The sequence below is a fragment of the Ailuropoda melanoleuca genome, chromosome 11 (genome assembly GCF_002007445.2).
Source record: "Ailuropoda melanoleuca isolate Jingjing chromosome 11, ASM200744v2, whole genome shotgun sequence".
In the NCBI taxonomy this organism is placed as follows: Eukaryota; Metazoa; Chordata; class Mammalia; order Carnivora; family Ursidae; genus Ailuropoda; species Ailuropoda melanoleuca.
In genome coordinates this window covers 109,471,079-109,482,006 of record NC_048228.1, presented here as the reverse complement: position 1 = coordinate 109,482,006, position 10,928 = coordinate 109,471,079, and the positions used below count along the sequence as shown (strand labels likewise).

Here is a 10,928-nt window from a genome sequence, read left to right as displayed (position 1 = left end):
GGAGCGCACAAGCCGGGGGAGAGACAGAGAGAGAGAGAGAAGCAGGCTGAGCAGGAAGCCCGATGCAGGGCTCGACCCCAGGACCCGGAACTATGACCTGAGCTGAAGGCAGACGCTTCACCATCTGAGCCACCCAGGTGTCCCCAAAGGCCTGTCTTTGTGTGAGCTGCCTCAGGCACACGTACTAATGGTGATAGCCCCATTCAGCAGTGATTGAGCTGATTGAAGCAAGTGTCCACAGCCACATTGCTGGTTAGTGGTGGTGGCACGACTCGTGTCTCGGTGCCTGACTTTTGTGTTCTTCCCCTTAAAAATTATCCTTTTTCCTTTCCTTTCAGCTTTATCATTTCGTGGTTCTGTCTCATTTTTACGACATTAGAACTGCCTCCTGTGACCTAAATGATTATGGAAATATCATAAATTGCCTCAAAACAAATAACCACACAAAGCTGTAGAGGTGTTGGCATACTTAGGTTTTAAACATAATGTTTCTTTTTATTTTTGTTTTTCTAATACTGTAGTGTTCTAAGAACAGAAGCATCTGGGCTGAATGGAATTTAGCATCAAAAAAGTCCTCTTTCTGTTCAGAAAGTTGTAAAGTGCGTAAAGATGAAGCAGGCACCAGAAATCCTTGGCAATACAAATGGAAAGACTCAGAACTGTGAAGTGAATCGTGAATGTTCTGTATTCCTCAGCAAAGCCCACCTCTCTACCAGTCTGCAGGAGGGGGTCATGCAAAAATTTAATGGCCATGATGCACTTCCATTTATTCCATCTGAGAAGCTGAAAGACCTAACTTCCCGTGTATTTAATGGAGAACCTGGTGCTCATGATGCCAAATTACGTTTTGAGTCCCAAGAAGGGAAAGGACTCGGGACACCACCTAACACCACCCCTATCAAAAATGGCTCTCCGGAAATTAAGCTGAAGATCACCAAAACATACATGAATGGGAAGCCTCTCTTTGAATCTTCAATTTGTGGTGACGGTGCTGCTGCTGTGTCCCAGTCAGAAGAAAATGGACAAAAACCAGAAAATAAGGCAAGAAGGAGCAGGAAGAGAAGCATAAAATATGACTCCTTACTGGAGCAGGGTCTTGTTGAAGCAGCACTGGTGTCCAAGATCTCAAGTCCCTCAGATAAAAAGGTATCTGTGAGGAGTTGTGGCCAGGGTAGGGTCGAGTGCAGCAGCTAGTTACCGTGAACATAAGAACCACGTGAGCGTGCCTGTGCATGCGGGGTCGGGTGGAGGGGAGGAGAGGCCACCGTGCATCGGCTCTCCAACTCTCCCTGTCTGCACAGGGCTGACCATGGAGCCTGGGCTGTGCTTGGGCCCCCACTTCAGGATACCCTGATGTTGCCTCCCTTAAGCCTCACAGCAGCCCGTTGAGCCTGTTGTGAGCCCTGGAGAGGTTAACTAAGGGTTCAAGATTGAAATGACTAAAGAGAGGTAAAACAAGTTTCTAAACCCAGGTCTGGCCAGTTCCAGAGTCCTTGACCTTTAGGCTGTGCTGTTTTCATGGTTCTCTCCGGAGACATTCTTTAGGCTGATTATGGAGGTTTGTTGGGATCTAGCGTGGGGCTTCTTCAGTTTATACCATCTGAGGAGCTGTGTTGTGCAGGAGTGCTCCTGTCCTTCCACGTGGTTTACTGTCCACTTGTCTCCTCTGCCAGGTGGTCCAGCACGTGGTCTGCCTCCTTGACGGCTGGGGCTGTGTCTTACGCCTTCACATTCTTGGTTCCCAGTGCAGAGCTCAGCACCTGAACACATCTGAGCAGGTGTTCACTCATCCAACACCGGGTGGAAGCCTCTAACTTATAACGAAGGAACGTAGTGGTTTATGTCCCTGTGTCTTAAAGGGCACTCGGGATGGCCCACTACTTAAATGAGTATTAGCCGTAGAAAACAGCGGGGGAGCTTTGGCCTTGGCAGAAGGAGGTAGGGAGGGTGCCAGGGCCTGACAGTCTGTATATAGTCTGTATGAACAGCATCTGGACGGTGCCTGGTGCCCTTTGGTATTTAGTTGAAGCTCCAGGCTCACTTACAGGGGTGGACAAAGGGAACCTGAAACCAGCTTGGGTTGGAATATTTAATCATCACCAAGGTTGGAATATTTAGTTTAAAATTATAGTTGAGGAATTTTATTTACAATTTCCACAGATAAGAGGGGAAATGGCCACAGTTTTCTTGAAATCATTAAAATAATGAAGATTTTGAAGGGTTTAAAAAAAGTGTTTTAAGTGCTCAGGTGCTGCTTAGCTTTTGCTAATGTAATTACAACAGTGAATTTTTTATTTTATTTATTTTTTAAAAGATTTTATTTATTTATTTGACAGAGTGAGAGAAGAGGGGGAGTACAAGCAGAGGGAGCAGTAGGCGAAGGGGGAGGGAGAAGCATGCTCCCCGCTGAGCAGAGAGCCCCACATGGAGCTCGATCCCAGGACCCTGGGATCATGACCTGAGCCGAAGGCAGATGCTTCACCGACTGAGCCACCCAGGCGCCCCTACCACAGTGAATTTTTTGAAAGAACAATTTAGTGAGCTGGGCTGATACAGTAGGTTTTTGAAATGCCCATGGTGGTGGGAGACCTTACTCTTTCATAGGGCAAGAGGCCAGTGTAAGTGATTCCTATCTCTGCTGCTTGGTTTTGTGAAAACTTGGGTAAAATAGCTGAATTTTGACTCCATCTTCAGAGTGGGGGTGATACTACTCATCCTTATGGGGCTGTCGTGTGGCTTAGATGACACAGGACTGTAAAGCTGGGACTCTGTGGAGGAGTCAGAGAGCTGGCATTTTTTTGAAAGTGTGTAATGTGGCAGCTCTCTGCCAGCCCTTCCCCCATCCACATTGATCTCTTTAACAGCTCGTGAGATTTCAAAGCTGTTGTCCTTGGTTTACAGACGAGGAAACTGAAGCCCAGACAGGTTCAGCAATTTGCCTAAGTATGTAGCACTCTTAGGGGAAAGCTCAGGAGTTCACATTCATGAGGAGGCCAGGAGCCAAGCTAACTGTGCTTGCCCCACTGGAGGGCAGAACTGAGAGAGGTGTGGGGTGGCAGTGGCTCTGGTCAGTTCTCCAGCCTTGTAAGTGACCTGTGTTCTGAGGTGGAGAAACTGAGGCATAGAGCCTCAGGACTCAGGTCACAAATGGAGCTGAGACTTGCTGCCAAGCCCTCCTGCTGTCATTGCCACTCTGGGTCCTTTCATGCTGGGTGATGCTGTGCTCCAGAGAACTGACAGACATGTGGCTGGGGAGTGGGAGGGTCAGAATATGGATTCAATCCATGAAAATTCTTCTTTGACAGGTGAATAAAGCACCATTAAAGACCATCAACCAGGCCAAGGAAGTAGGTTTATGTAGGGCTCTACGTAATGTTGAGTACCTACTGTGTGCACCAGGCACTGTGCTGATTCCTTAGCTAGGGCAGGGGACAATTTTGATGAAGTGATAGCAGGGGAACCATGCTCCTATTTATTTATTTATTTATTTGAGAGAGAGAGAGAGATAGAGATAGAGAGAGCATGAGCAGGAAGGAGGGGAAGAAGCAGACTCCTTGCTGAGCAGGGAGCTTGATGTGGGGCTCGATCCCAGGACCCTGGGATCATGACTCAACCTGAAGACAGATGCTTAACCGATTGAGCCACCCAGGCGCCCACCTCCCTCCCCCCTTTTTAAAAAAAGATTTTATTTATTTATTTGAGAGAAAGAGACCGAGAACATGAGTTTAGGGGGCGGGGCAGAGGAAGAGGGAGAAAAGACTCCCCGCCTAGCAGGGAGCCCAGTGTGGGGCTCGATCCCAGGACTCTGAGATCATGACCTGAGCTGAAGGCAGATGCTCAATCAACTGAGCCACCCAGGCGCCCCTAGCATGGTCCTTTTTTAGGGTGTGTGTTATGTGTGTGTTTTAAACCTCTAGCCTGTTTAATCTTGGGATAGAAGACTGGATTTAGGGGTACTTACTGGATGTGTTAGTATGTCTTTTGTTGTTCATTTTCAGATTGCAGCTAAGAAAGAGTCCTGTCCAAATACTGGCAGAGACAAAGACCACCTGTTGAAATATAATGTCGGTGATTTGGTGTGGTCCAAAGTGTCCGGTTACCCTTGGTGGCCATGCATGGTTTCTGCTGATCCACTTCTTCACAACTATACCAAACTTAAAGGTATTGTGTTTTTGGACCGTTTTTTCATCTTTCTCTTTCTGTACTTAATCTTTCTAATGTCTGAACTTTTTTCTTACTCTTATATAGCCCTATTATGGTTCTTTTTCTCTTTTGTTTTTCTGTTTAAAAAAATTGTCCTAAAATACACATAACATAAACTCTACCATCTTGACCGTTTTTAAGTGCACAGCTCAGTGGTATTAAACACGTTCACATTGCTGAATGGCCGTCACCACCATCCATCCCAGGTCTTCACTCCTCTTGTGAATCTGAACCTCCGTGTCCATTCATCGTAACTCCCCGCTCCCGCTCCTTCCAACCCCTGGCACCCACCATTCTATTGTCTGTCTACTTTTTATAGTTTGGTCTGCCATTCCCTAAGGATTAGTGAAGCTGAGCATCTTTTCTTGTGCTTATTGGCCATTTGTATGTCTCTGAAGAAATGTCTATTCTAGTCCTGTGCCCATATGTGAATCGGATTTTGGTCTTTTGTTGTTGAATTTATAGTGGTTCATTTTTGCAACTTTAAAGTTAATAATTGGTTCAAATGTAACACATTGCTGTTTCTCTTTATATCCAACTCAGATATGTACTTTATCTGATTGAATTAGTATTAATAGAGAAGTGGTCTTGGTTTTATATTGCTTTTTAGGTTTTATGATAGCTTATTATTATTTAGATAAACAGTGATTGCTTATTTCAGCATGATTTTCAGAAATTAAATTGTATTTTTTACTAAGTTTGAGTTATAAAAATGGCCCAGTTTATTTTTTAGGCCTGTGGGAGGAAGGAAAAAACTAGAAATGATCTTCTTTGGCATCATGAGACTTGGGAATATAAATTGGTCCATGGAGCAATTAAGAACACATTAAGAATATAATATATTATTGATACAGATTAGAGCAGATGCAAATTTAAATATTGATTGGAGAGCTCACAAAACAGAAAATCTCATGTGTTTTTGGAGGGAAAAATGAGTTCAGGTGGTTTGAGATTCTTCTAGAAAGTTCTTCCAGAGTAAAGTTTGAATTTAGTTGAGGGAGGTGATAAATGGTGAGCACAGTGTTGGAGCTGAGCCAAGGTAGTGCCCAACTGACCTGTGCACCCTTCAGAATTATGGGTGACTAGAGCTGCGGGCTGGGCCAGGTGGGCTTCCTGGCCTCTTAGTACTGCTGATTAGTCAGCCTTATATTGTGTCTTAGTGGTACATGAGTACATGTCACCTCCTGTTCTTTGGCTGGAGGCCTGAGCTCTCACAGGAGCAGCATTGCTGCCCCCAGTACAGGTTGGGGGTGCTGTTGGCTTGCTGTGTGAAGCAGATGGCTGCTGGGGATGGGGTATGAGGGTGCCTATCTGACAAACAGACTTGAGAGGAGGTGGGTTCAGGACAAAGAGGATCATGCTTGTGTCCTGAGTGCCTCTGTCTGAGTCCTGCCCAGCCTTCTGCCCCTGGGGGTGGTTGGACTGTATCTCGAGGCTGAGGAAAGCACATCTGTTTAGGGCTTGTGGTGGCCAGAGAAGAGCCTTTGGGCTGGCTTCAGCTCTGACTCCATGGAGGACCTTTGGCATCCTCAGCTTGCCAGAATTGAGGAGGTCCCTTCCATGAGGCTTCAGGGACCCCAGGATGTACCCCAGAGGCACCTAGACTTGGTAGAGTATGAAAAAGACTATCAGTTGAGACAGAGGCTGGGCAGGCACACAGGTGTGCACCTGAGTTGTTGCTGGTTCCTTCCCAGCTCTCTAAAACCATGCAGCAAAGCGAAGTAGAAATCATGGTGGGCTTTATGACTTCATGCCACTGGTCTGCCTAGTACATCACAAGCAATTCCTTTTTAATGTCTGGGGGTTTCAACTTTATTTATATGACGCTCCTGGCATCTCAGACCTATGTGATTGAAGGGGTCTTTTAATGTCTCTTGGTTCAAGCTCCTGGGATTAATTACTTTTAATTTCATTACATCTTTCCCCTGATTTAGAGCAAAATAATTCCTGTAGTCTACAGCAGCCTGTCTGAATGACATTCACACACGACACCATTTTTATTATCTCTCACTTCTTCCTCCTTTATTCTCTGGCCCTTACTCTTTTTTTTCTTTTTCTTTTTCTTTTTTTTTTTTTTTTAAGATTTTATTTATTCATTTGGCAGAGAGAGAACGCACAAGCTGGGGGAGCAGCAGGCAGAGGGAGAAGCAGGCTCCCCGGTGAGCAGGGAGCCCGATGGGGGACTCGATCCCAAGACCCTGAGATCATGACCTGAGCCAAAGGCAGTCGCTCAACCGACTGAGGCACATAGGTGTCCCTCCAGCCCTTACTCTTGCTTACAGCATTGGAGCAGAGCATTATGCTCCCAGGAGGCATGGGCTCTGGAGTCAGCTTGCCAGGGTTTAACTCAGCTGGTTGGTCTAGTAATGAACTGCTTAATTTCTTTAAGCCCCAATTTTCCTATGTATGAAAAAGGAGGGTAATGAAAATAATACTTGTTTGGAAAGGTCTTTGCATGGGGAGTAGTGAGCATTCAGACGTTAGCACATGTTACTGTCCTCTTTTTTACTTTTAAACCCTGAATTTTTATCATATCTATCCCCTTTCCCCTGGTCACCTCTAGGGCTCTTTCCTGAAAGCATTCCAGTTTGACCAGTTATTTCCCCTGCAGGATCCTAGGGTTAGATCATTTAATTTAGATAATTTTGTACCCATTCTTAGTTCCTTTATGTCGCCAGACATGCCCCGGCTTTCCCAGCAGTGCCAAGGCGTCACGCTTGAGTTCCATCTTGTCGCTTGTTTTTTTCGTTTTGTGAAAGATTTTATTTATTGTTTGCTTGTTTTTTATTTAAAAAACTTCTAAACCCATGGTTCAAAGTGGAACAATGCAGCGGACACCCGTGTGCCCTCACCTATATTTGCAAACTTGAGCTTGCTCCGTCTTTTTCTGAATGTGAACACTCCTTTGCCAACCCATGTGAACGGAGGCTGTAGGCATCATGGTCACCCCTAGATCTGTCAGCAGGGATCTTCTAAGAACGAGGACAGCTTCCTGCCCAACACATGCAGGGAAACACTGTATCAGTGACACTGCCCATCATCAGGGCCCTTGCTTAGACTTCCCCAGCAACCTTCAGTTTTTTCCCTGTGCTTTTTCTTCCTTCACTCTGGATTGAAAAGGGTGCTTGCATTGCATTTAGCTGTCCGGTGTCCTGTCTTTTTAGGCTCCTGCAGTCTAGACCAGCACCCCCTGCCCCCAGCACTCGCTGCTCTAGTCTCTTGTGATGAGACTCAGGTCCATAAGACCAGCCAGGAGTACCATGTAGGTGTTCCTGAGGAAAGGGGCTTGAGCTTGGCCCTTCGCCGAATACCTGCCTTCCTGCAGTGTGTTTCTCTAGGAATTGTTTGGGGATGCAGCACAGGGAGCACTTATAATCACAAGCAAATCAGCTTCAGAAGACTGGTAATGTGCATTTGAAAAATAGTTCAAAGGGAAGGGAATCAGGGAGAACACCCTCCAGCTGATAGGAGATTCACATGACCTTTGAAAAGAAAAGGGGTCAGAGCAAACTGAGAATGGGAGGTGGGGGGGGGTGACAGAAGGATACATGTCTCAGTTGAATTTTATCAGGACCTCTTAGTGTTAGCTGTCCCACTTCCCAGTAAGTGGTGGCCAACAAAACTCTCCAATGGAAAATACAGCCCTTTTTTGTCACCAGTGAGTGATCTGTGGCCATGTTTGGAGATTTCCCCTGGCAGTCTTTCCTCATGGTTTTAGCACTCCCTTATGATCCATTGGCTTATAAAATGGTAACTGTCCATTTTTATCATGCTTTCTCTGTTTAATTAACTGGCATTTTTCTGTGAAAATGAGCTTCCTCTTAAAAATTTAGTTATGTAATATAGTCCTTACTCTTTTTAAAAAACTTTTTTAATTTAAATTCAATTTAATTAACATACTGTATATTATTAGTTTCAGAGGTGGAATTTAGTGATTCATCAGTTGCGTATAACACCCAGTGCTTATTACATCAAGTGCCCTCCTTAATGCCCATCACCCAGTTACCCCATTCCCTAGTCCTTACCCTCTTCCTTTCCTTTCCTTCCTCTCTTTTCCTCCCTCCCTCCCTCCCTCCCTCCCTCCCTTCCTTCCTTCCTTCCAAGATTTCATTTATTTATGAGAGAGAGAGCTCAAGCAGGGTGAGGGGCAGAGGGAGAAGCAGACTCCCTGCTGAGCAGGGAGCCTGATGCAGGACTTGATCCCAGGACTCTGGGATCATGACCTGAGCCGAAGGCAGATGCTTAACCGACTGAGCCACCCAGGCGCCCCAGTCTTTATTCTTTCTAATGCTCAAATTGTCCTAAATTTAACCAGCAGGAGTCTCATTAAGTCCCTTTCAGCAGTGTCTCAGTCAGCCTTTGCACCCTTCTTACGTGTGGTCCAACGAGATGTTCCACAATCATTTTATTCTTTGTTTGACCTAGTCATGGAATCAGCCAATTTCTTGGAGAAAACTTGGGTCTTTTAAGAAGACAGTGGTGTAGGGGCACCTTGGTGGCTCAGATGGTTAAGTGTCTGCCTTCGGCTCAGGTCATGATCCCAGAGTCCTGGGATCGAGCCCCGCATTGGGCTCCCTGCTTGGCGGGGAGCCTACTTCTCCATCTCCTGTTCCCCCTGCTTGTGCTCTTTTGCTCTCTTTGTTAAGTAAATAAATAAATAAAATCTTAAAAAAAAAAAAAAAAAGACAGTGGTGTGTAGAAGCCGAGATCTGGGCACTAGTTGTGTTCAGTGCTAAGGGAGACAGAGAATTCACGAGGGCTGTGTGAGGTAGGACTCCAGGCAGTACTGAGATCTGGCTCCAAGTGGATCTTTGGGTCCATTTATGATTACTGAACACTTGGCACGCAACAACTCCACGATGGGAGTAACATGGTGAGTGATGGGTGTACTTTGGGGGTTTAGGCGTCCTTGTTGGGGAAGGACTAGGGACCTGAGGAAGGGGTGGCTTCTGGCACGGAGCAGGCTGAGCATGGGGGTCTTGTGGAGCAGGTATTTTTTTTTTTTCCTGTGAGATGCAGCTCCCTCACCCTACCCCTTGTCCCCAACCCAAATTTTATTTTTTTCTTTATTTTTGTGTGTGTGTACTTCCTCCCCCCCCTTATCATGCTTGGATTTATAGATGTGCTTGAATTTGGATCTTAGTAACGCACTCAGATTTTTAAAATTGTAGTATACCTGCAGAAGAGAATACAGCTCATAAGCAGCAGCTCAATCCAGACTCTTGAAAGTTCAAATTTCCTTTGAAAAGCTAAGTTAATGAAAGTTTTAGTAGCATTTCTGTGATATATGGCAGCATAACTTGTCTTGCCTACTATTTACAAGGGCATCCAGATGGATGAGCAGCTTTGAGGCCTGAGTCTTTAAGTTGGAAACAGAAGATAAATGTATGTTTTAGATATTTAGATACTATGAAGAAAACAGAGTTCTGTTACATCCAGGAGCTTCGCCATCTTCTTGACACACCTGTGCCCCACTAGTCTTCTTGTCACATAACTGGGGTCAGGAGTCAAATAATTATCTGTTGTGGAAAATTTTGTTGTTGCTTTTTCTGTTATGGAAGGGAAACTTCATTGCTTTATTGCTAAACTCCAGCATTTTCTAAAATTATTACAGGTAATCTGGCTTTCTTATATCTTGGGTTATTTGATAGTATAATCTCCTTATTTTTTCTTTTTTGCTTGTTCTCTCAATTACTAAGAGAGGTGTGTTAAAATCATCTGCTGTGATAGTGAATGTGCCTTTTTTTATTTGCAATTTTGTTGGTTTCTGCTTTACCTATTTTGGTGCTCCAGTGCCCCCCAGGGACTAAACCGGGAAATTCAGGCATGGTGATGCTTGTCCTTTATTTCCTGTAGAACTTTATGGTGTCACGTCCTTGTGATTTTGTCCCTGTGCTCTATTCTTGCTTCTGTAGACACTTGTCTGCATTTTTTTTATGGCTTCTCTTCCTCCCTAGAGCTTCAGCTCCAAAGTAGTCTTGTCTCTTTATGGGGTCCATTCTGCATGCATGGGTGACTGCTGTTAACTCAAAGGGGTCTATAGAATCTGGAGAGCCTCTGGCTTAGTCTGGCCCAGAGGGTCAGAGACCACCTTAAGTCCACTGGGCCATGATGGGGATGAAAGGATTGTAATGCAAAATTAGATACCTGGGCTATTGGTGGAGGACGGGTTCTCTTAGAAGGGATTGTAGGTAGGGGGGAGTCAATGGCAGGTGTTTTCATACCAACCATGGTTGGTGAACATCAGAAATCACAGGAAAAAATAATTACTAATAAATGGTGGGACAACTGGTTAATTATGTGGTAAAATAAAACAATGAGATATTCACCTCTCAACTTGAACCAAAGAAATTAATATGGATTAAAGAAACCCATAAAAATAGGGGAAAATTGGGTTGTATTGTTACCAAATTTCTAGGCAGGAAAGAACTTCAGGACTAATTACATTTATTTTACAAACTTAGAATCACACTATAGTATTCTTCTCTGCTTTTTTTTCACCTGACCCATAAGGAGCATTTTTCTGTGTAACTATTTATAAAAAATAATGTAAGTTTAACAGATTTTCTTCATTATGCAAATGCTGTGACATATGTCTATAGTCCTTTTCATGACCCAGGAAAGTTCTTTCAAAGTATTAAAGTAATGGAAGAAGTCACAAATCCCTTAATATATTCTTGAATCTCACCTATTGTAAAATCAAAGAAGTATACACACTTATAAAC

At 44.5% G+C, this 10,928-nt stretch overlaps 1 protein-coding gene across 1 annotated transcript in view; it reads left to right on the top strand.

The window, feature by feature from the left end:
• Positions 1-535: 535 nt before the first annotated feature.
• NSD2 (nuclear receptor binding SET domain protein 2) overlaps positions 536-10,928 on the top strand; it is a 62,336-nt gene continuing 51,943 nt past the window's right edge. The window contains 3 exon segments of the mRNA XM_019796753.2: positions 536-566; positions 569-1,146; positions 3,999-4,161. Of these exon segments, the coding sequence (XP_019652312.1) occupies positions 551-566; positions 569-1,146; positions 3,999-4,161 (757 nt within the window). The 5' untranslated portion in view covers positions 536-550.